The sequence below is a fragment of the Cavia porcellus genome, unplaced genomic scaffold (assembly GCF_034190915.1).
Source record: "Cavia porcellus strain 051 isolate PalLab524CR breed Dunkin Hartley unplaced genomic scaffold, mCavPor4.1 scaffold_31, whole genome shotgun sequence".
Taxonomy (NCBI): domain Eukaryota; kingdom Metazoa; phylum Chordata; class Mammalia; order Rodentia; family Caviidae; genus Cavia; species Cavia porcellus.
In genome coordinates, this window is record NW_026947514.1 from 32,762,965 (window position 1) to 32,790,745 (window position 27,781).

The following is a 27,781-nucleotide window of genomic DNA, read 5'->3' on the forward strand; positions in this document are numbered from 1 at the left end:
GAGACAAGACAGCTCTTGCTCTGGCTGCTGTGCACTGCCAGCTGGAGAGAGACACTGCCTTAAGTTTCCGATGGCCATGTGCATCAGGGCCTACATTTTTGTCTCTCATGTGTTGAGCCACCTTGTTTCCTGATTGAGCCCCTGGGCAGTGCTGTTGGTAAAAGACAGCGTGGTTGATGTCCTACTCCATCCTAATCTGCTTCGTGGAGAAGGAGCTACAGAGCTAACGGTCTTCACAGTGAACCTCCTTATGTTCCCTTTCTGGAATTATTCTTCTGCTTTTGCAGCTCAAGGTGCCCCTCACCCCCACCCAAAACGCAGACACCCCATCTCTGAATTCTGGTCCCAATTAAAAAGTACTAATTCTTTCCCTTAGTTACTAAGAGGGAAGGGGTTTCGGTAGCTTACCCAAAGGTGTCAATGGGGCTTAATACATGACCTGTGGATAACTGTGAAGGACTTACGGCACTTCCGGATGTGAATGGGGATGATGTTTTTAGAAGGGGTCACCTTAGAGGAGGTGCTGCTTTGCCCACTATGCTGGTGCCACCCAGGCCCTGGACTCTGTAGGGCATCAGTTCTGGGCTCACAGCCTGGCCGATGAGGTGAAGGAGACTGCATGGGACGGCTGTGCTGAGAAACTCTGGGGGCCCTGCTGCGTAAATGGCGGGTGACATCACCAGCACAGATAGTACCGTACAGGACAACTGGAAAGACAGCACGAGGCAGGCGGGTCCTGGGAAGCCACTGAGGCCCTGTTGAGGGCCGTGGACCGTGGACTGGTGGAGGAGACTGACTTGCTCTTCTTCGCTTCCTCAGACCTTCACCGCGTGGTGCAACTCCCACCTCCGGAAGGCGGGGACACAGATCGAGAACATCGAGGAGGACTTCCGGGACGGCCTGAAGCTCATGCTGCTGCTGGAGGTCATCTCAGGTGAGGTGGTTGCGGCCCAGGACAAGTTTGTGGATGAGGCCGAGTTAGGGTCTCCTGAAAACCAAGATGGGAAGATGTGGGACTGGGAGATGAGCTCGTGGTCCTGCCTCCAGCTCTGTGGGTGTCCTAGACAAGTCACTTTGCCTTTCTGTGCAACATCATCGGTTACAAGAAAATACTGGGATTCTGGGGCAAAGATAACCCTGGAGGACCAATCCCCCAAAGGGCTCTACTGTGCCTAGCTGCTGTGATCCCCATGACCGCAGGCCACTCCACAGACTCCAGGCTGTCCAGGTGTCTGGAGGGACAGCTCCATTTGAACACACATCTCAGCTGTTTCATTGGGGCCTCTCTTCCACCATTCCTTAAAGGCTGGTGGCCCCCAAAAGTCTAGCTTTGGTTTATATGCTGGACAGTGTCAACTACACTGATGCCACAGAGTCCTGGGCCTTAGCCCAGACCTCTTCTCTGTTTAGGGGCCGTTTTTAAATACTGAGTCTAGCTGGGTATATTTATCCACTTTCTGTTGCTATAGCAAAATACCCAAGATTGAATGGTTTATAAAGAAGAGAAATTTAGCCGGGTGTGATTGCACACCTGAGTTGGAGGCCATCCTCAATTACTAAGACTTTACCTCAAAAAAAAAAAAAAAAAAAAAAAAAGCAAGGCTGGGGATTTAGCTCAGCATCATAAGTGCCTGTTTGGCAACTATGAGATCTGGAGTTCCATCCCCAGTACAAAAAAAAAAAAGTTCTTTATTTAGCTTACAGTTTGGAGAGGTGAAAGTCTGGGGTCAGGTGACCCCATCAATTTGGCCTCTGGCAGGTATCCTTGGCTATATCACATGACAGATAGCACCACGATAGGAGAAGTCACGTGGTTCAGACAGGAAACCAGAGAGGCGGCAGGACAGGCTTACTCTTTTGTAACAGTTCTAACCAGGGTCACACAAACATCAGATTCCCTCTGAGACACCCCCTGCCATGACCTCACCAGGCCCCGCCTCTCAGAGGTCCCACCATCTCTTAACATCACTGCACTTGCAGGACAAGTCCCATCCAAACCGTAGGCTGGGACATCTCTGTCACATGTCCCGCAGTGTCCCCTTGTATGGCTAGGACTGTACTCATCATTCCTGGCCCTAGCAGACCACTTCCTCCCGCAGTCTTCAGCTCGCCTTCCTCACCCAGTCTGGGAACTGCAGATCACTCTGTGTCTGCCTTTCACCCCACTCTGCATTCACATTGGGTCCTCATGATCCTAATCTCTGCCTCTGCCGCATTGGTGTGGGCCCTGGCAACTCCCACACAGACTGTCCCTGGAGGCCGTGGCCCGCCCCTCCCCTCCCCACCTTCTGCCCCTACTCTGCAGCCCAGGGATCACCCTCCAGCCCAAATATGGTCATGCTGCTCCCTGCTGCAAGCCTTCTGTGCCTCCCCAGGGCTCTGAGCCCGAGTCACATTCCTGTGTGTCTCACAGGATCCTTGGTGAGCTGGCACTTGTATTCCCAAAAAGGTAGCAGACCTCAGGCTCTCTCGCACCAGGAATCTTGATCTCCCCAGGTGACGTGTGCCCCATCTCATGACAGTAGTTCTCTTTTTTGAAAATAGTTTCCTATATGTACTTCCTTTTCAGGTAAAACTTGCGTGGGTGTGTGTAGGGGGGTGCGGGTGTGAATATCCATAGCACAAAACTACGTTTTCATGCGTGCATACTGTTCAGTGCATCAGTAATTCACATTGTTGTGCAGCCATTACCACCATCCACCTTCACAATTTTTTATCATCTCAAACTGAAATTCTGCCCCCACTGAGTGTAGATGCCCCATTCTCTCCTTGGTACCCCTGAACCCCCCACAACTACCACTGTATTTTCTCTTCTGTCCTTGAGTTTGATGACTCTGAGTACCTTGCAGAAGGGGAGTCCTGTGCTATTTCCCCTTTATGACTGGCAGGTTTCACAGAGTGTAATGTCTTTAAGGTTCACTCATGGAGTAGGATGCGTCTTGCCTAACGACAAATCATGCTCCATTGGGTGTGTCAATGTGTTTGGTTTATCCATTCGTCTGCTGCTGGTTTAGATTGTTTCTATCTTTTCTGTGTTGTGAATAATTTGCTGTGGGCAAGAGTGGATGAATACATTTTTCTCTTGAGTCCCATTAGGGGTTATATACCTGGAAGGAGAATTGTTGGGTCATATGATAACTTACTGTTAAATTTTAAGGAACCAACTATTGTACCATTTTGTTCTGCTTTTCAGAAGGTCCTTTCCTGCCTCTTCCTCAGTGTTCTTTAACTGAAGACCAGTCAACCTGCATCACTTGTCATGTTTTATGACTCAGCTTAGGGGTGCCCCCAGGAACTCCTGCCAGCATCTGATTTGCACCCCCTGCCCCTTGCCGTGTATAAAAATCCTATCGATTCCTGAGCTATATCTCTCATCATATGGTATAATCTTTTGGGGCTCACTCATTTTCTTCCCTACTCCACACTGAACACAATGGGGGCACAATGCAGTGTCTCTGTGTCCCAGATGCCTTGAACTTAAGTGGCAGACGCATAATACCCCAAAATTACTAGGCTGACTGGGTGCCCTCAGCAGACTTATCAGCCCCCTGTGCATCCCACCAGAGAGGTCTGGGTTGTGCCCACAGGGAGCCCTGAGGCCCTTCTGTGAGGCATGTGTATCTCTCCTCTAGGGCTGAAGATGGTCTGGTCAGCAAGATGTCATTTTTTTCCTCCTGAGGTTTTGCAGGTGGTCTGGGGGAGGAGAAGGAAGGAGAATGCTGCCTACAAGCTTCTCAAAGTGTCCCTGGACTGCCCACACTGGAATTAGTGGGACTTCCTGTCAAAATGCAGACTCCCAGGCCCTGACTGGACCCTCTTAAACCATGGAGGTGACCTCTAAGCATAGCAAGTTCTCCCACTGATTCTGTGCTGACAAATTGGAGAACTGTTGCCTGACCTTGGAAGACTTCCCCATCCTCCCGAATTTAGCCCTGGTCACTCCTCTGGCCTCAGGGAAGTCTAGTTCAGCTTGTGTGCAAAGCTGGTAATTGACTGGCTTGGCAGAGCCTAGAGCTGTCATATCAGCGCTGCCTCCATCCCTCCTGTGGGGAATAGGGAGCCCTGTGCCTCTTCCCTGGTAGGAGATAGTGGGTGCCTTGCTGGGCCTGAGGAGACCCCTGAATGAGATTAATAAGAAAGCAGCTGTGTTCTGCAGGAAAAGAGGCCCAGTTACATTTGTGTAGGGAGTCTGCTGCCTTCCACAAGCTAAGGGGGTACCTGTTGAGAGGCAGACATGGTCCAGTGTCACACTGCCAGCTTGGAGCCTTCTTAGCCAGACTGCTGCTGTCTGGCTGGAGGTCATGGCATACACAGGCCTGCTTTTCCTTCACCCTCATGGACTCTGCAAGCTTCACATTCTTTTTCTGGGCATGACCACACATGTTGCTTTTTGTGAATCCTTTTAGGAGGTGCCTAGACACTCTGTTTGGATTTGCCTTACTTTTTTTTCTCATTGCTGAGACAAAATACTGATGTCCCAAGTTAAAGAAGGAAAAATTTGTTTAGCTCCCAGTTTGCAGAGGTTTCAGTCCATAACCAGCAAGGCAGGGTGGCACATAGCAGAGGGGCAACAGTTTATAGTGGCAACAAGAGCAAAAAGTGAGGAGTGAGAGAGCAAACCTCTTTCCCTCCATTGTACTGTATGCAGGCTACTCCCCATGCAGGCCGTATGCACCCAAAATCTCTGAATAAACCATGAAAAAATCACAAACTCTAGAAGCCCATCCCTATGACTCCATGAGGCTTTGGGTAACATCTAGATATAAAACATAATATCCAGCCTCTGTCTCCACAAAGACTCATGTACATCCCTTCATGCAAGAGACATTTTAGTCCATCTCTAAGGGTTGTCAGAGTCGTAACAGTTTTAGCATTGATGAAAAGTCCAAATCTCAACTCTCCTCTGAGATCTAAGACAAACTCATAGTTGTGAGTTCTTATTCAAATGAAAAGTTAAACATTTCCAACATTCAATGGTACAATATAGACATTTCCATCCCAAAAGTTACAAACGAGACTATAAAGGAATGGGACCAAACTACATTCAAAATCCAGGAGGGCAAACGTTAAGTCTTGTAGTTCCATGTGGAACATCCGAAGCAATCTGTGGCAAGTTGTAAGCTCTAAAGGGGTTTTGTGACTCTGTGCCTGTGGCAGTTCCAGTGGTTGTAGCTCTCATGGCTTCTCTCTTGGGTCCAGTCTGCCCTCTCCTTGCAGGTTTCCTCAGATGATCCATGTTCCTGGCTTCTCCAAACTTCTGGGGTCTCCTCTGCACCTTTGGCTTCACTCTCACAGCGTCACACACTGCCCTCTCAGGGGCATGCTGCCTGACATCCCAGGCCTTCTAAAATTGTAGTGGAATCCTTCTTAACCCCACAACTGTTGTATTCTGCATCTGCCTAAAACCAGCACTGTGTGGATGATGCCAGGGTCTGCTGCCAGCTGGAGCCTGGCTTCCTTCTTGGCTGTAGAGGTCAAGTGCCTGGATTACTGAGCACTCTGAATCCATTTCCAAGGAACAGATTTTCTAGGCCACTGCCATTCTGGCACATGGCATGGCCACTGCTATTCTGGAACCTTGTGTGGCACCTGCCATTCTGTGGCTTTCTCCTCAAAGCAAACTCTGATTTTTGCAGTTTTGAGGCAGCAAAGGGTGGAGACTTGTTGCTTCTTGTGATGTTCTCAGGCCATCTTTTGTGTTCTCCTATTCCTTCTCAGCAATCAAGATCTCCTCAGCTCTATCTTTGCAGACCACAGCTTTATTGGAGCTTCTTTTCTGGCTAACCTCATGTTTTAAATCATCCGCTAGACTCTGCTCTTGATTCTCAACATAAATCTGGCTAACTGTCCTCAACAATAGCCATGCCACTGCCTCAACATTTGACTGCCTTGAAATTGATTCTGCCAGATTAATTAGACTGCTGCCTTTAATCTTAGTCTCTGGACATAAGCAACATGCAGACAAAGTTTTTGTCAAAGTCATAACACACATCATCTAGAGTGCCAACAGCCAATGTAGTTCTAATTCCTAGCAGAAATCTGAGCCTGGACTTTACCTGGCAGGATTTCTTTCAACTTTCTGGTCTTCTGAGTCTACCAGAATCTCCCATACAGAACAGCCTAAGGCATTTCAGCTCTGCACTTTCAGATGACATCTCCAAACTTTTCCAAACTCTTCCCACAGGCCATTCCCAAAGCCCCTTGAACCACATGATCAGATATAGTTACATCAACAACCCCACTTGTGTGGTACCATATTCTGTCTTAGTTACTTTTCCTTCATGCTAAGACAAAATACCTGGTGCCCAAAATTAAGGAAGGAAAGGTTTATTTAGCTCACAGTTTGTGGAGGTTTCAGTCCATAATCAGCTGGCTCCAAGGCAGGATGGCACATGGCAGAGAAGGAACACTTCTGGGTGGTGGAAGATAAAACAAAAGCAACAAGAACAAAAAGGGAGGAGTGAGAGAGAAGACTCTGTCTCCCTTATATTGTATGCAGGCTGCCTGCCACAGGGTGGATATAGTACCCAGTACCCATAATCCCTGCATTGGACCATGAATTGATCACAAACTCTAGGATCCCAGCCCCATGAGTGCATGAGGCTTTGGGGGACTATCTACATATAAAACATAATAGGGTTGAAGTGTTCATGGGATATCTAGAGAAGTAGTGCTCTACCTCACGCTCCTGCAGCTTCTGTTCTTGAAGCTCAGTGTGTATGTATATATATGTGTGTGTGTGTGTGTGTGTGTGTGTGTGTGTGTGTGTGTGTGCATGTGTGGTGGAATGGAAGCTGACTCAGAGTGGAGCTGTGAACACTCACGGGAGGCTGTGTAACAGGATGGGAGCAGTAGTCTGAAATGTGGAGGTATTCATGTGGGCAGCGTTTTCTACATCAGGGGACTTTTCCAGGATACATTAAGACACCTACACTTGCAGTATAGTCTAGGGTTCAGGGCCTTTGCACACAGTGCTCTTCTGCCTTGATTACTATTCCTTACAGTGTTTAGCTGACTTTGAGTCTTTCCTGATCATTCTCAAATTCTCTCCCATACTCCTGTTTTGAAAGAGCACTGGATTCTTCTTGGTATTTGTTCATTATATGTTTCTTTAGTTAAAGTCTGTCTCTCCTACTAGATTATAATTCCATAAGGACAAGAAAATATTTCACTTATAACCCCTAGTCCGATCCCTGGCATATAGTAGGGTCTTAATAAGGAAATACTTATGAATTAAGTACATGCAGGTTTCAGTCTGCAAATGAATACATGCAGGGAGAGAGGAGAGGCAGGGTGGGCACTCCTGTTTCCTTCTGAGGTGGTCTTCTGCAGCACCCAGAGGGTGTGTGTGCCTGCACGCATGTACCTGTCCATGGGCACCATGGATGAGTGTGTTATGAAAGCAGCCCTGGCTTTCGACAGTTCTGTCTCATCTGTGTATTCTTCCTCGATCAGGTGAACGGTTGGCCAAGCCAGAGAGAGGCAAGATGCGGGTGCACAAGATCTCTAACGTGAATAAGGCCTTGGATTTCATAGCCAGCAAGGGGGTCAAACTGGTGTCCATCGGCGCTGAAGGTGAGTGGGGCCCACCCTTAGCTATCCCAGGGAACATGATGGTCTGCATCCGCTAATTTCTTTGGCCCTTTCTGCTTTGAATGCTGGGCTCAGGCATCAGCAGGAACATTTGAAAACAAGTCCTGTCAGCCTGAATGGACGGCGCTCTGTGTACCAAGAACTGACCTCCCTTCCCTTTCCCATACTCCGTCAGACCCTTTGCACCATGCACACCTTCAGTTTGGACCACTGCCCCCTCACCCATAGGCCTGGCTGCATATTGCTGCCTGCAAGGGAGAATCTGTGGCTGGGGTTGTAGACTACTGGGGATTGGGGGAGAGGCTGCTGAGCCCTGAGGCTCCATAGGCCTTCAGGAGACTGCTGATCCCAAAGCCATGCTTTAAATAGCACTCTCCTACAGTATAGCTTCTTGAATTTCTTCTCATCACTTTGAAAAACTTTTTTAAAGATGCTGTTTGAATGATTATTAGCATGTTCTTAATTAAAGGCAGTGGCACGATTTCTGGTGTGCTCTGAGATGGCTCTGAAGGCTGGGGGAGCTGGGTGAGGGCAAAGGAATACTGTAATGAGGCCCTCTTAGTAATATGGCCTGTGGGCTCAGCAAGCATTTATCAGGCACCTGCTGTGTGACACCAGAGATCTGAAGATGGATACAACACGGCTGTGATTCAAGATCGACCATGGCTACCAGGCATGCACTATGTGGAAAGTACTGTGTGAAGCCTTCAGCCAGCAATCTCACTTAGACTTCACAGCCACCCCAAAAGTAGCTCTGATTATTACCCCAACGTTACAGCCAGGAAGACTACTGTAGTTGCTCATGGTGCGTTGCTTACTTAATGGCCCAGGTTTGCATGACACCAGGGAAATCTCCCCAGCAGGCAGTCTGTGCTTCTATGGGCAGGATCTTGCTACCATTGAATCCATGGGATCAGATCTCTTCTCTTAGGACCTCACTTTTTTTCTTTTCCAAAATTGAGGGATGTTATGTGAATGCATCAGATAGAGAAAGTTAAGCAAACCATGGTGTGTGGAGTTGAATCCACCGCACATAGGTCTTTGGAAATACTGGAACTCAGCCTTGCCTGCCTGTTTGTGTGTCATCCTTGGCCTCTTCTGGCTGCAATGGCTGAGTTAAGTAGTTGCCATGGAGAGTATATAGCAAAGGTTTCCCATGCCTGCCTTGAAGGGCTTTCTGATGGGCAGAAGCCTTGTCTTCTATGTCCTATGACCCCAACTCCTAGCAGTGATTTGGACACAGCAGATCTCAGTTATCACTTGCATCACTGTAAGCACTTGCATACAGCAGGGTACTCTGCTTTGTGATTGGGAGAATGTTGTCTGCTTTGTAATAATTAGAAAAGAACTCTTTTTTTTTTTTTTAACTTTTTTTTAATCGGTACTAGGGATCAAACTCACGACTGCCTGCTTGCAAGGCAGGTGCTTATGCCACTGAGCTAAATCCCCAGCCCAATTAGAAAAGAACTATTTGTTGTGTCAAGGAGAAGCAATGACTTGGCAGACATTTTCAAGCAGGGGAAGCCGAGGAAGATGCCCCACTGTGGTCTGGTGCCAGTTCACATGCCCACCGGGGCAGAGAAGTGCAAAGTTTGTGAGTGGAGCTGGACCGAGCAGCAGGGCTGGGTGGAGAGTGGTGAAAGAGAGCTGGCCCGGCTCGGTGGAGCGGGCACCACAAGATCTGTTTGGGAATACAGTTTCAGCCACAGCATCTTCGTGTACTTCGGAAGATGCCAGAAAGCCAGATTTTTAGAATGGAAAAATAGGCGACAAACTAGAAAAAAAAAATTTTTTTTTTTGAAAGATGCTTCCAAAGAGGACGGAAGGGAGAAAGAACAGCAGTTACCAGTACTGGCTGTGCCCGGTGGGGTGGGATGCTTTCTGAGGTTATCCTTTGACCTCATGCCAGGCCTGTAGGTTGACTGTGAACAGCCATATTTCACAAATAAGGAAACTGAGGCTCAGAAAAGTTGCCTTAGAGGAAAACTAGTCAGTTGAGTCCAGACTCTGAATCAGACTGCCAGTACGTGACAAAGGCGTTGGAACTCCAGGCGAGGTCTAACTTTCCTGTCACTCTTCCTGCCTCCCCATGGGACGCAGGACCCAAACTGCACAGCTCATTTGTCTCCGAAAGGAGGTGGCAGGTGGTTTGTGCGCTTGTTGAGGAGCTAAGTCACACCCTGGCGTGAACTCTGCCTTTGCCTGGCCTACTTCATGCTCCGGTCCTTTAACATAGGCCTAAAGTAGGGTATTCTCAGTGCCCTAGGCAGTTGGTGTACGTAGCTGGGGCCTCTGGTCTGAAATAACCTACCCCGATTCAAGCCAGCTATGTGGAGCGGGCTGGAAACTCGATGAGCCTCCCGGTGGGCTCATTCTGAATGAAATGAAGTCTGCTGTGATAGAGCAGGAAGCAGAGGCAGTGGATCGGGTCACCTGGACTGAGCTCTGCTGGAAGGGGGCAGGTGTTGCTGCCAGCTGTCCTGATATCAGAGCATCCAGGACTTCGGAGTGCTGTGCTGGGGACCAGACCCTGTGGGGACACCCCCCACACACACACACACCCAGCATTTGAAGGATTGTCCTGTGGTACAAGGACTGAAGTGGACTGGACTTTCTGGTCAACACGAAAGGGTAGAACCAGGTCTTGGAAGGGAGACTTCCGGGCAGACCCATTCTGGAAAATGGGAAAGAAAACTTCTCCAGGAAGGTCTTGTGGTCCTTGTCTCTCAGGGCTCCAGGTGGAGACTGGAGGCAGAGCACTTGTGTGTGTCAGGAAGGGGTCAGAATGATCCCTGAGATGTCTTCTGTGGTAGTTTCTTCTAGAATGTCTGCACTTCACAGGATCAAGACGTGGCCCGGAGGTATGGTTGGGATATAACCAGGGGAGGATACCCAAGGAGGACTTTTTTTTTTTTGCAGGGAGTTAAGTAAGTAGTGAAGGGAAGGTGTCCATAAGATGACCTGGGAGCTGAAAGGAACTGGTCATGTGGATATCCAGGGAGAGGACTGCACTGTGAGCTTCCTCCTCTCTGAGGGAGGGGAGCCTTGGAGATTTGAACAGCCAGGTGTCGAGGTGTCGACTCTGCCTATTTACTCAGGAACTCTTTGTACTTTATGCATTTATTGAGTTTGCAGTTTGGGGCCCTGATAAATAACTGAACAGTAAACTGTACTTTGCATCTCAGGTCTTTGGCCAGGGGTAGAGTTCTACAGAGAGAATTTCACTGTTGAACAACTTTTAAGATGCTTGTCGCTGTTGTCAAGTGGTTTCCCTCCGGGTTGTTCTCGCTTCTCTTCCTCCTGCTCTTCCTGCCAGGTTATACTAGCTACAGTGTAGTCTTGTTAGCATCAAGGTATATCTGCTTTTTAACTTCCATAGCTTCATATTTGGGAAAATTTCCTTGATTCCAAGTAAGGTAGAACATTCTTACAAACTGGCTATTTGTAGTTCATGTTTTATGATGTGTCTATTCATATCTTTCATCTGTTTACCTGTTGGGAATTTAGACTTTTATTACCAGTTCAAACTTGTTTAATGTTAGATGTTAAACCGTTAAAAGTTGGAGATATAAGTGCATCTTTAAAAATATTAAAGCTTTAGAGCTGGGCGTGGTGGCTCAGGCCTGTAATCCCAGCACTCGAGAGGCTGAGGTGGGAGGATCGTTGGGAGTTCGAGACCAGCCTGGGCTACAAAGTGAGCTCAAGGCCAGCCAGAACTGCATATCGAGATTCTGTCTCAAGAACACCAAAAAAAAAAAAAAAGTATTAAAGCTTTAAGAACTGGTTTTTGTGGGTAATAGTGCTTCCTCTGTTGTTAACAAAAATATCCATAGCCTTTGCTGTCTGGGCTCTGTCCAAGCCTCACTAGGGGACTGCGCCTCCTTAGTGTCTGGGAGCAGCCTTGGCCAGAGATTGCTTGCTACTCTGTACCACTCTGGTCACAGGGCTGCATTCAGTTTTGCCCTCACCTTTGAGGAAGGGGCAAAGATCTAAGAGTAATACCTTCCTGTTGGGAATCCAGTCTGTTTAAGGAGTTTGTCAGACACCGACCTACTGGATGTAGTCAAAGCAAATTGCTGCTCCTTGGAAATGGTTCTTGTGGTTCTGTTGAGTGTCCTCTAAAGCTAGTGTTGCGGGAGGGGAAAAGTGACAGTTTGGGTGTCTCACTCTCAACTGAGAGTACCTGGCCACAGACCCGGTAAATGTCCCCTGGTCTGCAAACAGGAGACAGTAGCAGTCTGAATTTGAGCAGCCTAAGGGACTGCTTTATGTTTGTCTTTCTTGCTTTTAGGCCTAGTATAGTTAAAAAAAAAAAAAAAAAAAAAAAAAAAGAACTTAATAGAATGTATAGCATTAAAAATTCTAAAAGGTACTGCTTAGACCAAAGGTTGCAGGTCATCTCTAAGAAGTGACTTTTTAAAGAGGAGATATAAAGGAATTTATTAGTTAAGTATTTAAAAGTGCACACTCAAAGAAGCAGAGCATGGGCTAGACAGACGGAAGAAAAGAAGGAGGCTACATTTTAGAACTTGGCATATCTGTGTTTTGGGCTGGAAATTTGTGGCATTGATAATCTGCAGGAAGTTGTCCTTGTCCAGGTTTTCAGGAAAAAGGGTAACCCACCCACAGAAAGATAATGCTCCTGGGAAAAACAGGAGCCCCAGCAGTAGTTTTTTTCAAATGGGTGATTAAGTTGTTTTTCCTAAAAACATTCTTTGAACTCTCCAGGCCTGTTCTTTTTATCATAAGATCCGGTTTCTGCCCTTTACTTTAGCAACTAGGCTAATTTATGATTTTACAGTGTCTTTAGGGGACTTTGGGTATGATGGACCTAGAAAGAATTGTAAATAAATTTAAGGACTCCAGATATGGATGACCTTGGGTAACTTTGTCCTGGTATAAATTTAAAAACTGGGCCTGGTGGTGTACGCCTGTCGTCCCAGAAAGCTGAGTCAGGAGGGTGCTGTGAGTTTAAGGCCAGCCTGGACTAACGTAGCAGAACCCTATCTCAAAAAAACAACAAACAGGGCTGGGATTTAGCTCAGCAGCATGAGTGCCTGCCTGGCAAGCACGAGGTCATGATTGATTCCTGGTACCAAAAAACAAAAACAAAAAAGAGGTACAAAAATTTAGCTATGATTTTCCTTGTCACATTTCTACCTTTCTTTCTTCTATCCTACTTCACCCCACTACCGTCACCAAAAAACCCCCAATAAAAACAAAACCTTGGTTCTGTTACTCAGAAGGAGTGTGGGTGGCCAGGACCCATCTTAATTCTACTGCTTCAGGCTGAAGAGGGGCATCGATGCCGCCTCCCCAGGGTCCAAAGTCTCATCCATCTGATCTAAAGGAGATGAAGAAAGATGGGTTTTGTTGTCTGATGAAACATCATTGTTTGATAGTCTGGAAAAGAGGACAAGAACATTAGCAAGCCACTGACATTTAAGTTTCCTGTCAAAACTGTGTTAAATAAGCACAGGCTAAAGATGACAGAGTCGTGATGAAAGTATCTCAGAAAGTTGTAGACCTAGGCAACATTCGGCAGAAGCCCTTCGTCTTTAATATTTTAACCGCTACAGTGATATCTGGTTGTCACAAGGCTCCAAGCTCGAACTTTGCACTGTTCAAACAGCAAAGTTAAAAGAATCAGCATAGTGTTTGTGACTTCACTTGATATCACACTGAAAATCTGACCGAGGGGCTGGGGATTTAGCTCCGCAGCATAAACACCTGCTTTGCAAGCAGGCGGTCGTGAGTTCGATCCCTGGTACTGATAAAAAAAAATGAAAAAGACAAAAAAAAAAAAGAAAGAAAAGAAAATCTGACCGAACAAACCTGTGCGGATCAAGGGTGAGTCTTGGGTCGTGTCTCACCTGGGACACCATGGGGTGACACTTGAGTTTAAGCGTTGCTGTCACAGAGCAACGTAGACCGCTTGTGTTAGCGCATTAAACCGTTCGTCACTGCTTTATTTTTTAATGTTTAATTTGTATAAAATTTTCTAACCATGCTTCCAAAGATAGTGATACCAGCAGGAAACTAAGAGGAAAACTGTGAGGATCATGACAGTTATTCTCTGTCCTACACAAAAGAATTTATAAGTTTTGAACTTGGAAACCATTATTTGGTTTTCCTTTAGTTATGGGAAAAATATTTCAGTTCCTTAACTTTTCGGTGTTTGAACACATTTGTAATAAATTGAGTTCAGGAACAAAGGTATCCCTATTTGTTCAGAGGCGTTAACCCAAATACAACAGGTGAGGTTGAGGAGTGTGCAGACTCGTCCATGTTTTGACAAAAAAAATCTAATATTCTCTCATTTTAATTATAGTAGTGGTGAAGGAATACACTAAGATATCTATGTGTTTATTACCATAGAGCCTCTAAAATTTTTTACTTTCAGGCTCAAATTGGATCCAGCCCCTATTTTGTAGACCTAAAGCCTTTTCATAGTGACCAGATCCATATAATCTAAACATCTAAGTAATCTTGTACCACAAAGTAACAAGTAGCTAGAATATTTATACTGCCCCTTATTCTGTAAGCACATTTGTACAAGAAGCCAAATCTTTACCTGAGAAGTGCTGGAAAGTATATTGAAATAACACAATGTCACTAGGAGTGGCAGAAGCTCCCATTTTGGAAGGGCTGGTGCGTCTGAGTTGTGATCTAGAAGCCATTTGATTTAAAACCAGAAATCTACCTTAGTGCTCAGCTCGTAATACTGTGAGGTTGGTCTGGGGGTCAGTGGATCATTCAGGATGGCAGTTTGTAAAACCCTGGCAAGATTGTGGCTGCCTTGCTCCCCTTGGCCGTTGGTGTGTAGATGGCTGTTTTGAGAGCTGTGATTTCTGTGACACCCGAAGTTCACAGAATTGCCAAACTCTGTGTGATGGCTTAGAAATCTAATCCCTCTTCGGTCAGGTTCATTCAAGGCACCCCTTCTCTGTAGCTTTTCCTGACTTGCCCACTGTCTGCACCTTCGCTGTGACCCATGTGGACTTCTCTCTTGGCACTGGTTGATTGCACTCACTTTTAAAAAACTTCCTTTAGGGGCTGGCAGTGTACCTCAGAGGTAGAGCCTGTGTTTAGTGTATGTGAGGTCTGGGGGTACATTCCCACAAATGAATGAATGAATGCATGCATGCATGCATGCATGCAAGGATAGCCCTCCTCTTTCCCTTGAGAAATGGCACGTTGCAGTATTTGATTTTTGGCACGGTCCATTGAGTCATGTGGGCGATCTGGGAATGTTAATCTTGTCCCTGGTAAACCCATTCTAATGTCCTGCCACCCTTTCTGCAGAAATTGTGGATGGGAATGTGAAAATGACCCTGGGCATGATCTGGACCATCATCCTGCGCTTTGCCATCCAGGACATCTCCGTGGAAGGTGAGTTTCTGCTCTGTTCCATTCCTTCCCAAGGCTTCACCTCTGCCCTTGGCACTTGGCACTGCCCTTGGGAGAACCTGAGGCCACGTCCTGTTGTTCTCACCCACTTCTGAGCAGTGTCTCTGTGTGCTAGTCTGCATTGTGAAGTAAGACCTAGTATATTTGGGGTACTGGTCCCTATAGAGTTGGGCCAGAACTCACAGGGTACAGCAAAAGCTGTACTAAAAGAAAGTTTATATCTGTGCCTACATCAGATTTCATGAGTGACCTATAGGCCTGTTGGCTCCAAGAAAACGCCTCACTGTGGGAAAGCCCACGGCTGGTATTGGAAGCCAGGAATGTAACTGAACCTTGAGGGAGGAGTACAGGTAGAGGGAGCCGGTTCCAATTCACCACTTTTCCCAGAGCGCCCCCTGGTGGCCCCTTGAAGGTTTGCCAGGGCCACCACGGTCTAGGGTAGTGATCCCCAACTTGATTTCACATTCCAGCAGTTTTTGAGCTCTGTGTCTAATATTGATACATTTAACTTGAAATATTTGTGTATTGCTCTTTGCATCATAAAATACATATACAAATATATAAACATACCAAAGCAAAAATTTAAAAGAAAATGATTATATTTTAAAAATATTTTAAACTTATTTTAGTGGCATAGAATTTTTTTTTTTTTTTTGGGTGGTACTAAGGATCGAACTCATGACCTCATGCTTGTCAGGCAGGTACTTATGCTGCTGAGCTAAATCCCCGGCCCTTGTGGCATGGAAATCTTAAAACATTTTTATTCAGTGGAATTCCCCCTCCCTGACCCCCCAGTGCTGGACATCAGACCCAGGGCTCCCACCTGGTGGCAGGTATTCCCTGATTGAGCCATACCCCTAGGCCTTCAAAGAAGTTTCTTGATGGAGACCACATAGATTAAGTTGCTTTAATATGCAGCCCTTGGTTTGACACTGTGTGATAAATTCCACTTGTAGGTACTTAGTATTTGGGTCCATAATAGTCACTCAGGGTAGGTTCATGTTGTCAGCAGTGGGTGTAAGTCCATTTTTCAAATGGTCTTGTTCTTGTTCTTGTTCTTTTGGAAAGGTTTATTTCACTCGCAGTTTGTAGAGGTTTCCATCCATAGTCAGTTGGCTCCAAGGCAGGATGGTCCGGCAGAGGGCCATTGCAGAGGACAAACAGTTCACACAAGGCAGGGTGGCAGGGCGCCAGCAGCAGCAGCAGAAGGAACCGTAAATAGTCTTATTGATGCTTTTTTTCCTCCTTTGGTGGACTTCTTGTCAACACTGATGAGATTATCATTATTTTAAATCTTGTGACATACCAGAAACCTTGAACTAAGTAGAGGCATTAGCTTTGCTAATTTTTAAATTGTTGCCAGGGAATAGTTTAATAAGAATTTCAGTTTTGGGTACTGATGGTGGGACTTTCTGTCTCTTCCTTGAGCTTGTATCTGAGATTATTATAGTCTTTCTAGGCACCCATTAGTGTCATTTTGAGAGTTGAAGGTAATGAGATCAGCCATGAATCCGTTTCCTTGTGTACGGCAGCCTGCTTTTCACAGATGTGAGCACAGGACAGTGGTGTGGTTTGCAGCCTTTCCTTTCAGATATCTGCACTATGCAGTTCAGGCTGGCCTTGAACTCACCTTGTAGCCCATGTTGGCCTTGAACTCAGTGATTCCCCTGCTTCAGCCTCCTGAGCGCTGGGATTACAGACATGCACCACGATGCCTGGCAAGACACGTAACTTCACACACATGGCAGGAGATGGCACTGGTGCCGACGTGTAGTAAATAGAAGCCCAAGACCTGTGTTGAATCCTCATGCTGTCTTTCTGCTTTGCAGGCTGCATAATCCTTTGTGTGGCAGCTGCTGGTAATTTAGCTCCCCAGGACTACTCCAGCTCCTTCCCACAGTGGCCATCTGACAGAGGTCATGGGCTTATCTCGTATACTGCCACTTCCTTGAATAAGTTGGGGAAATAACTCAGGACTTGCTTCTCTCCTTGGCGATAGCAGGGTTGGAATCTAGAGGTCACAGTCCCCTGCCTCCCCTGGGCCACCTGCTGATCCCTGTGCCATCCCCTTCCCCACAGAGACCTCTGCCAAGGAAGGGCTGCTCCTGTGGTGTCAGAGGAAGACAGCCCCTTATAAAAACGTCAACATCCAGAACTTCCACATCAGGTGAGTGCCGTGGGCCAGGTGCTCCGGGGAGAGGGGCCACCTCCCTCGAGAGCTCCTGGGCCCCTTTGGCTGGTCAGGGTTAGCTCTGGGTCAGAGTCAGGTCTCTTGGGTAGGAAGTGCCTTTTCTGTAAAGGAGGTGTTGGGGGCCGGGGATTTAGCTCAGTGGTATAAACACCTACTTGGCAAACGTGAGTTTGTGAGTTCAATTCCTGGTACCAAAAAAAAAAAAAAAAAGGTGTTGCTGTCCCCTGTGTCCCTTCCCCACAGTGTCTTGGACACAGCCACTGCCTGACACACCTTTGATTGGTGTTTGTGCTACTGGGACGATCACCAGGGAGAATGTCCAGGGAATTCCAGCCCAAGATGCCAGACCAGAAGTCTAGGGCCACGGACCTTGGTAGGGGAAGATAGATGAGACAGTTTTGTCTCCCTGGCCAGCCTCTTACAAAGGGGTGCCCCTGGAGTCATGCCAAGAAGAATCTTTTAGCCTAGCATGGTGGTACAAACCTATAATCCTAGCAACCTGGGAGCCTGAGGCAGGAGGATCACAGGTTCAAGCCCAGTCTGAATAATTTAACAACTTTAAAAAAAAAAGGCTGGGGGTGTCTCTTAGTATGAGGCCTTGGGCTCATTCCCCAGTCTGCCCCAGAAAGGCAGAAACACCCTATCTCTTCCTGTCTTCACTTAACATTTGCTCTCAAGAGTGAGGTTCTCATCTCCAGAGTCAAGCCAGCTCTGTGTGGTGCTTTGCCCTGATTAGTGCCCTGTGCCCTGTGTTCAGCCCACTTACCAGCCTGTCCCCTCTGTCTGCCCCGGCAGCTGGAAGGATGGCCTTGGCTTTTGTGCCTTGATCCACCGACACCGGCCTGAGCTTATTGACTACGGCAAGCTGCGGAAGGTACGTGTGCTCCCCTCGCCCCAGGCTGCCACCTCCTGGGACAGAGCTGTGAGAGCCTAAGGGATGCCGATGAGCCACCCCTCAGGGGTGGAGCCCGATTTACTGAGCAGAAACTACCTGTTGGGGCTGCCTCATTGCCAGCTTCGTGCCATACACTTGTCCTTGGGCACACACACAGTCCACCAGGAAAGTTACGGAACAGGTGGCAGTGGTGTCCTGAGGGATGAGCACTTCACCCTCCTGTTCCAGGTTTGTAAGGTGGTGGTATACTCCAGTGAGTTTAAATATTCCAAAAGACACCATACCCGGCATCGCTCCTGACCTGTTCCACAGTCACGGCTGCTGCCCGCCTGTGGGCTCCTCTTCTTCCTTTGTGTTTTTGGTCTGGAGTGGCTGTGTTGAGGGGGTGGTAAGCAGCCGGCCTCATGCTGGTTCTTGGGGTCTGAGCTGGACCATCTTCCCATGGCCCAGCGTGTCTTTGAGCATCTCTGGAAGCAGGGGACAGCTTCTCTCGAGCGGCTCTGCTGGGGAGAAAGTGGAACCCGGCCTGCATCAGGAAAAGCACAGTCAGTCTGATTTCGGCCAAAGCACATGGAAGGAGCAGGAAATCCACGGCAGCAAAATTTCCTGTGCCTTCTGACCCACTCCATGTCTGTTTCTCCCTGTTGGGTGGCATCTCGGCCTTTCCTTCTCTCTAGCTCATTGCTACCAGTGAACTCCAGCCCAGATCCCCCCACACACCCGGCCCAGAGCACCGGGAGCTTTCCAGAGCTTGCACAGGTTGCACATGGGGTAGGGAACCAAGGAGCTCTGACTGGGTGGCTCTTGCTTCTGGCTTCACCGGTGGGTGGCATGGGTGAGGCCCTGCAGTTCCTGGGGCTGGTGGGTGCACTGGGCCCTGGATGGAAATGACCTTCACTGCTTGGCCCTGTTTGTATCATCATGGTTGTGGCCGCTGTCAGGTACTTTCCCAGAAGGATACCCCCTGCTCTGTTTTAAGAAATTTTCTCCTGAAAATGTTGCTAATGAATGTATTTATCCCTGTACCTGTTACCCGGTAATTTTCACTTGAGCGAACAGGAAAACTGAGTCCTGGGCCTGTAAAGTAGCTTGCTTATGTTAGTCTGGGAAACCAGCAAAGGAGCAGAAGGGTCAGCAGGGAGTTCACCTTGCCAAGCGCCCCCGCCAATCAAATATATTTAAAAAAAAAAAACACCGCGTATGACAGAAAATGTACCATCTTTGCTGCTTTATGCGTGCATTTCATTGGCATTGCATATGTTCACACTGGCATGCAGCCATCACCACCATCCATCCGCAGAACTTCCTTTTCATCCTGCAGGATTGTAGCACCCTATACAGGAAGCACTAACTGCATCTCCCCCCTCCCCAGCCCTGGCAACTTCCTATCCTCAATTTTTGACTAATTCAGGTACCTCAAAAAAAAAAAAAAAAATGCGGAATCATACAGTACCCACCCTTCTGTGTCTGGAGTACATCACTTAGCCTACTGTCTCCTGGGCTCGCTGTTGCAGCACGTCGGAATCCTCCTGAAGGCTGAACGACACACTGTTGTGTATCTGCACCCAGTTTTTTTATTCCTCCATCCACTGATGGACCCAGGCTTCCACCCTCTGGCTGCTGTGAACAGTGCTGCCATGAATGCACAGGTCTGGGGGGTCTCTGTGAGACTGGTGTACACTCGGGAGTGGAATCGCTGGTCAGGGCAGCTCTGTGTTTCATTTTTTGAGGAACTGCCGCGCTGTTCTCCACAGCAGCTGCACCGTTTTACATTCCTGCCTGTGATAACTCCTGTGTCAGTTCCACGCCCAGAGATCCTCACCTCTCTATGTCCTTACCAGTAACAGCCAAGCTTTCTGGAGAAGGTAGCAGGAACATGAATAGGCAAAAAGTTGTGGCTGTTTGAAGAAGCTCTAAAATTTTGTGAAATGAAAGAACCAAGAGGGTCCTCATCGAACTCTGAGTTACGGATGGGGAAACTGAGTTCAGTCACTCACCCACTTTCCGGCTGGCTGGTGGCAGAGCTGAAACCGGGTGGTGACTTATTTATTCCCAGCAAGCATTTCTTACCAACTTTTTCCTACCTTGAAGCTAGCTACAGGCCAATAATCTTTGCTCCATTTTTATGAGGAAGAAAGTTTCAAAGAGATTCTTTTTTTTTGGATACAAGGTTTCACTATGCAGTTCAGACTGGCCTTGAAGTCACTTTGTGGCCCAGGCTGGCCTCAAACTCACAGTGATCCTCCTGCCTCAGCCTCTGGAGTGTTGGGATTACAGGTACATACTATACATCTGGCAGGTACATTTTGAACCCTCAACTAGTGACTCTGGTGGTGAGGCCAGTTTTACTCATCCAGAGTTGCCCTCTGAGGCTAATAGAAAGTCCTTGTCCCCCATTTTAAGTGGTCACCCAGTCTTGGGTAGCTAGTGATTTTTCTGGGCTCTCTCATCACTTCCTGCTCATCTCCCTCCAGGACGATCCCCTAACAAACTTGAACACAGCCTTTGATGTGGCAGAGAGGTACCTGGATATCCCGAAGATGCTGGATGCTGAAGGTAAAGGCACCACCCTTTCCCAGCTCTGCGTCCCCACTCCCAGCAGCCAAGGAGGCCCCGGCTAGGCCCCTGAGCAGGAAGGGAAACGGCCTTTCTTCTGGGACATCATCTGCAGAGCTGGGGGATCACCTGCCTGTCAGGGATGCTAGGACTCCCTGTGGTTCAGAGGGAGAGAGGTGCCAGCAGATACTGTACCTCTGTGCGCTATTTCGGCATGGATGGCTTGCAGGTGGCTGTCGTCTTTGTCTTAGAGTTAGGGCAGTGAGTAGAGATAGGGTAGAATGTTCCCTTTTGGTCCAGCTCCTACCTCCAGTCTGGGGTGGGAGGTCACCTGGCTGGGCAGTGCCCTCAGAGCTGCAGGGCCCTCAATGGACTGGATGTGGTGTTTGCTCTTGGCGCTTCTGAGTTTAACCTTGGGCTCACACCTTTTTCCCATGGACACCGGAGAGCCCTGGGTTGGCCTTTTTCAGCAGTCCCAGCGTGGAGCCATCTGCTCAGCAGATGCCAGCCAGCCAGAGGACATGGCTCCCCTGCAGGGAACCTTTGCATCCCAGTCCCTGCTGGCTAGGCAGTCTGGGAGGGGACAGGTTCAGGGGTTGATAGAAGAACATTCTTAGCAAAATTGTGGTCCTAGGCCCAAAACTCAGCTCTTCCTGACTACTAAATCCAGCTGTACACCTGTACCGTACATAGCAGGTCCAGTGGGTAGGCAGAGGTTCTCAAGGGAAGGCAAGCATCCAGCAGCATAGGAACCCAAGGACCTCAAGGCTGGCATTAGTCTAGGTCTCCTTGTCCTCACATCTGCCATAGCCCCTTCAGAGAAACCTGGCACTGCAGCTGCTTGCTATGAGCCCTGTGGGTCCCTGCCGCTCAGGCCCATTCCGAGCTGCCCATGCTCTGTTGAGGGGCTGGCAGGAGGCCTGGGCTGGGGTCCAACACAACACAACACCGGCTGTGCTCCCTCCCCACCAGTGGCATTTGAAAGTTGAAAAATGTCATCAGGAAGATTTTCAAACATGTTCTAAAGCAGAGAGAATTACAGAGTGAATTTTCATGTATCTGACTTCCAGATGTAATGGTTATTGAGACTTTGTTGCACTTTTTGACTTGTTGAAATACATTAAGCCAGATCTGAGATAGCCCATGTTACCACTACTACTACAGAATACGTGCCTTAAAGTTATAGATAGTTTTTAGATAATTGTAAAAGAGTTTTCACATCTGGCACATGGATAATAATTCCTTGAAACATCTGTTGCCAGTTCATAATCAGATTTCCCCACTTACCTAAAAAATGTCTCAGAGGTGGTTTGTTATGACCAGAGGCAGCAAGGCGAGTCCATGGTGCTCGGTGGTTAGAGTTTGTGTGTCTTCTCTAATCTGCAGTCTTTCTCTTCTCTCTCTGCTCCCCCGCCCTTTGCAATACTGGGAATTGAACTCAGGGCTTGCACAGTGAGCTACATGCCCAGTCTTTTAAATTTTGAGACAGCGGCTCACTAAGTCACTAAGTTGCCCTGAGCTTATGGTCCTGACTCTTTCATTCTTTCTGTTGAATGTGTGTCAGAATCGGGGCCTGCTGTCTTGTAGACCATTCCTCCCTCTGGGTTCATCTCCTTGCTGCCGCCCTGTTCCTCTTTTTTGTGTCTTTTTGAGGCAGGGTTTCACTATTCAGTTCAGGCTGCCCTTAAACTCACTTTGCAGCGAAGGTAGGCCTCAAACTTGCAGCAGTCTTCCCGTCACAGCCAGTGCTGGGATCACAGGCGTGTGCCACCATGCTTGGCCCACGTTCTTGATAGTGCGTGTTGTCTGTGGAGTCTGCGTGGCACTGTGTCTTTTCTAGTGGCATTGGGAGGTGTGCCATGTGCTCACCCACGGGTTTTAATTCTGTACTCTTCTTGACAGACATTGTGGGAACTGCCCGACCGGATGAGAAAGCCATCATGACTTACGTGTCCAGCTTCTATCACGCCTTCTCTGGAGCCCAGAAGGTACCTGGGGCCCCTTGCTCCTCCCATGCCCAGCACACCTCATGCCAGACCCCACACCATGCCTCCTGCCCCAGTGCCCGCCTGCCTGCCTCTGCCTAGTAGTGGGCATCTAGATGGCCTGGATTCATGGGTAGATTTAGCCCTGGTTCTGGAGTGGTGTGTTGTTCTTGCTTGGCTCCTACCCCTCCTATACCTCGTCTCTCTCCATCTCCGTCTCTCTCTCTTTCCTTCTGCTTTTGTCACTGAGAAAGTTGTACAGGAGTGCCCCTCTTGGCACCAGCTGACTGGCGGAGGCAGGAAGGGCTGTGTGGGGGAGGTCAGTCATGTGGTCCTTGGCATAAGAGTCAGTCATGTGAGCTGCAGCCCCTGCAGGTCACATCTGTCCTCCACAGCAGCAGGCTTTCCTGGGGGAGGCCCTTGTGGGGCGGTAGTGCCTGTTTCCATGTCCTCACCTTCTGCAAAGATGTCACAAACCCTACCCTTGCTCCCGTTCACAGGCACAGCTGATTGGGTCTGCCCCTGGCCCTTATGGGCTTCGTGTTTTCTTCTGTGTGCTGCCTGGGACCCCCATGGGGTTGATGTACTCTGTTCCACACATAAGCCCAGCCCTGGGGGCGGGGAGAGAGGAGCTGGGTGGCTGTGAGCACCTTCAAGTGCGCTGGCCTGGGCTTGCCTGAGGTTAAAGTCCAGATGAGCAGGTTCTACAGTCCACAGGGAGAATCCACTGCAGCAGCTCCACAGACACTGAGGATGTGAACATTTTCTGCACAGGATTAGCTCAGGCAGCAACGCCCCTGCCCCCAGACCTCACAAGCAGGACCCCAGAGCAGTGTGGCATCACATTGACTGCAGACCCTCCACAGTTTGGCCTGAGGGCCTGTCATGCTCTGCATGGTGCCTGAGTGATGTGTCTTAAAATGCATGATGGGGGGCCTTGCCCCACCCCAACTTCTGCCCAGCCTCCTGGCCCCTGCCCCATTTCTGTCTCTCTGCTCGTTTCTCCTCTGCTTCGGGCTCTAGTTCTCTCTGCCCACCATGGCTGTTCAGGTTTGTTCTATGCTGCGCTGCTATTTGCTCCTCTCAACCTCTTCTCCTTCTCTGTGCAGATGTGTAGGCACGCTAAGGCCGGATGGGACGGCCATGTGACCTAATGTTTCATGTCCCTGCCACGCCTTCTCAGGGGCACAGAAGGTGAGCTCTCCCTCGACCTCGCCCGCTCTCCCTGCCGTCTCCGTCCTCCAGGGGCGCCCCACAGCCGGCCAGGGATGAGAGGAGGGGTCGAAGCCCTGCCTTGCAAGGGACGGGACGCTCTCTGAACCCTGGCCAGGACACTTGAAGATGCCAGAGAACCTCTGAGTGGCCTCCATGTCTCTTGTCACAGAGCATCAGGCAGAGTAGTTCCTGGGGCCAGGAAGGGAGTCGTAATCACAGCCTCTTCCCCTGGGCCCTGGACTCTGCACCCCACACCTGTGTCCTAAGCAGCATGTTCTTGGCTGCCCTTCCTACCCATCCCTCCAACAACCAGGACCCCTCACCTCTGACTCCCCACTTCCTGCCTGGGCAAGGCCATCTTCTCAAATTCAGCCGGCAGCCAGGCAGAAAGAAGTATTCCCACCTTCTCCCTGTTGTCTGGGCCAGGGGCCTGCCTGATACTTCGCAGCCAGGCCTGCTGTGCATAGTCATGCAGATTTCACACTACATAATAATACCATGCGTGTACTGTAGACAGTGGAGATGGAATATTTACTACTGAAATTCTCCGGAAGATAGCAGTACAAATGTCTGCTAACCAAATCCGGAAAGAGGTACCTTTAAAAAAAATTCCAGAGACACCAGATGCGCCAGCAGCAGTCCCTCTCTTCACCAAGGCAGAGCAGTTCCACCCGAGGCTCCTTCAGACGTCCCAGCCCCCAGAGAGCCCTCTGCAGCCCCTAGTTTGCCACCTGCACCTCTTCCTCTCTGTCCTACTCGCCTCTGCTGCTCCCTCACTCACCTCCCCTCTGTGCCAGGCCATGAGTGCATCCACCTGCCGTGGTTGGGTCCCAGCCTGGTGACCGTGCCATGTACTTGCCCACGTCCCTGGCCATGCCAACTCTGCTGTGGCCTTTCCTGGGTCCGCCTCGCCTGCCGTTTCTCCCCCTCCTCTCCTTCAGGGCCTCTGTCCTAGGCTTCATGCCTCTCGGTGCTGGCCTTGCCTGTCTTGAAGTGACTCTGTCCTGGCTGGTGATGATGCTCTGAAGGTTGTGCTGGGTGTGTGTGGCATGTGTGTGGCACCAGTGGGTGGCAGCCTGCCCGATCGCCGCCTCTATGTTCTCTTCCCTTTCATTCCTGTTGCAACCATTTCACGCTTCTTTTGTCCACATCTGAGGATGAGGTCACTATCTGGGGGTGCTGGGAGCTGGGGGGGTGGTCCCCTTGAGTCCCGGGCGCCTCTAGACACTGCTGCCGTATTGTCTTGGAACTCAGCAGGCAGGGGGATGGAAGAAGGAAGAGGAGTCCTCTTGCCTTGACCACCTCGTGGCTGGCACTGATGGGAGCCTGCCCGGAGGCCCTCGCTCCTCTACCATCTTCCTTTGATTAAACCATGAGTGGTGGAACTAGAAAGAAGACAGTGTTCTAACGCGTGTATGTACTTAACCTACAGCAGCACAAATGTGAGCTTGTACAAGCATATGCCGTGCAAGTTGGTTGGTTGACTTTCCTCATTGGATGAGGACTCACTTCCGGGTGACAGGTTGGCTTTGGTTCTGACTCTTCATCTGCTCTCCTTCCTGGCTCTTTTTCTCCGGAGTGTCAGAAGGGGTGGAGAGCAGCGAGGTTTTGTTCACATAATTTGGGCTTTGAGGGTCGTGTCTGTTGGTTGGTGTGTCTGGGCCTCAGCCCCTGAAGGCATGAACTTGAGCCAGTGCTGCAGAGCCGGCTGTGTAGATGGTGCTGTCTGCGTCCCTCGCTGATCCATGAGCCACTTGACCCACCGTTGTGACCCTTCTAAGAAGATGAGCCCTGTTTCTGCCTTCAGAATTCGTAGTCTCAGGGAAAGCCCAGGAAACAACAGCAGCAAGTCCAGTCACTGCCTGCTCTGCTTCACAGCTGAGTCAGGGCCTCGTGTGGCTGCAGGGCCCTGGGGACTTTCTTGAGCGGTAGTGCTTGAGCTCAGGTCTCAGAGCTCAGGTCTCCAGGCTCATGAGGCCTGGGAAGGGGATGGAAGCTTCCAGGTGGGAGTGATTGAAAGCTGAGACAGGAGGCTGGTTATCACCTTCTGGGCTGCTGCAGAAAACCAAGATACAGTGGGAGAGGGACTGTGTCACCCAGCCCTGCCACCTGGGGCCTTGTCAGCAGAAACACCCAGCGTGGTGCCACTTTGACCCTGGGGAGAGACTGTCAGCTGCTGTGGGAGGAAGGAAGTGGACAGTTCTAGCTAGATTGGGGGAAATTTTAGACTAAAAATGTCACTGATGAGAGCCTCATGGCTTTGTGTGAATCTGGGGGTTGTGACTGGTGGGCCACATTGGATATTTGATATCACCTTAACTTACAGGAGTTCCTCTCTGTAACAGTTAATTTGTAGCTGATTGTGAAGGTAGCAGTTTGGCTTAGGACAGCAAAGTACTTCAGGGATAAGAGATTATAACTTTGAAAATAAAATAAAAATACTTTAATATAAAATCAAACATGTGCATTATGATGCATCGTGATACTGCTAAATGTAGGTCACAAAGAAAGTTAAAATACAAAGTGTGGATGGTAAACACAGATATCCAGGACCCTCTACAGTTTTCTACAGTGTTTTCTTGACTTATTGGTTTGCTTAGATTCTGTTACCCTATGTTCTATCCGTCTTAGGAGAGTCTAGGCATCCCGTTCTGGCTCTTGTTTGGATCCAGAGTGGCCTGTCTGTCCTTTCAGGAATCAGCCGATGCTGGGATTCACCTGGGTTTTCTTCTAAGTCACTTCCATTCCTGGCTTTCTCTCTGGGGTGCGTCTCTCCTGCCCTGAATTGCGTCTCCCACTTGAGCCACTCATGGTTTTTGGTGCCCCAGCCCTAAGTGCCCAACAGAGCTAGGGGTTTTTGTTGTCATGAAAAGTCAGAGTAGAAAGCTGCTCCTGGGGTGGGGCGGGGGTGGGCAGGGCTAGCTCCTGCCATACCCTCTGGTCTTGCTTGCACACCACCGATAGTCTCCAGGAGGCCTGGCCCCGCTGGTTCTTCCTGAGCTGACCTCATCTTATTCTTGGGCTGAGTCTCTTTTCATGAGGGACCCAAGCTCAATACATCTGTCAGCAGTTGCCTTTGGGACTGCAGCCTGCTAGTCAATGGGAGGAGGGCAACAGCCAGAGGGAGGAGGGGCTGAGGACTCTGCCTGTTCTTTTTCTCCAGGAAGCATTTGCAGACTAGTCCTTTATAAGGAAAGCGCCATTTTGTCCTGTGGTGCTGCCTAATTTCCAAAGGCAGGGCGGGTTGTGCTGCCCACCTTCTCAGTGAGTCCCTCCTCAATCTGAGACTGCCCAGGAAGACAGGCTGGGATGTGGGCTTGAAGAAAAGGGTGAGGCTTGGTGAAAAGTTCCCAGGAGGCCCATGCTGGAACCCCTGCTTCATCTGAAGGAGCCCCTGTGACCACAGAGCAGCCAGCAGGCTCTGTTTGGGGTAGGTGAGGCTCCTAAGGCCCACAGGACACCTCCGTTAGAGTACAGCAGACTTGGCCCCACTTAATTCACCAATCAGGTGAATTGCTCGACACACCCAGTCTAGGGCCACTGAGCCCAAGGTTTTAGGGACTATCTTGGTGAAGGTGGGCTTTGACCGTCTGAGCTTGGCAGCAGTGGCGACTGCTTCCCGGCTGTGAGTGCTACCCGGGATTGTTTTCTGATTGTGAACACAGTGGTGGTCACCTCCCTCCTTGCATAAATGTCTGCTGGAGGAGAGCATGATGGCTCTCCCTGACCCCCTGCCCTTGCCTTCAGCGGAAGTGGCCGTGGTGACTTTCCGAAGCTTGCTACCCCAGCCAGTCTCACGTGGTACACCAGCACGATTCCCATCACCCTCCATTCTTCCTGTGCCCCTCCTACAGACTGACTCCAGGGAAGGAGCGTCCTCCTTCAGAGTCTTTTGGGATTCCCCTGATTTCTCAAGGGTTCATAAGAAGAATGACA

At 49.2% G+C, this 27,781-nt stretch overlaps 1 protein-coding gene across 8 annotated transcripts in view; it reads left to right on the forward strand.

The window, feature by feature from the left end:
* The window catches only part of Actn1 (actinin alpha 1), a 93,058-nt gene that overhangs the window by 48,415 nt on the left and 16,862 nt on the right, over nucleotides 1-27,781 (forward strand). For 7 of the 8 annotated variants that reach the window (XM_003472376.5, XM_003472374.4, XM_003472375.4 and 4 more), the window contains exons 2-8: nucleotides 820-934; nucleotides 7,456-7,575; nucleotides 14,899-14,985; nucleotides 17,083-17,170; nucleotides 17,990-18,068; nucleotides 20,564-20,645; nucleotides 22,548-22,633. In XM_003472376.5, the coding sequence (XP_003472424.1) occupies nucleotides 820-934; nucleotides 7,456-7,575; nucleotides 14,899-14,985; nucleotides 17,083-17,170; nucleotides 17,990-18,068; nucleotides 20,564-20,645; nucleotides 22,548-22,633 (657 nt within the window). Of the gene's footprint in view, nucleotides 1-819; nucleotides 939-1,195; nucleotides 1,310-4,056; nucleotides 4,065-7,455; nucleotides 7,576-14,898; nucleotides 14,986-17,082; nucleotides 17,171-17,989; nucleotides 18,069-20,563; nucleotides 20,646-22,547; nucleotides 22,634-27,781 lie in introns of all 8 variants that reach the window. The other variant, XM_063241077.1, reaches the window with a different exon arrangement.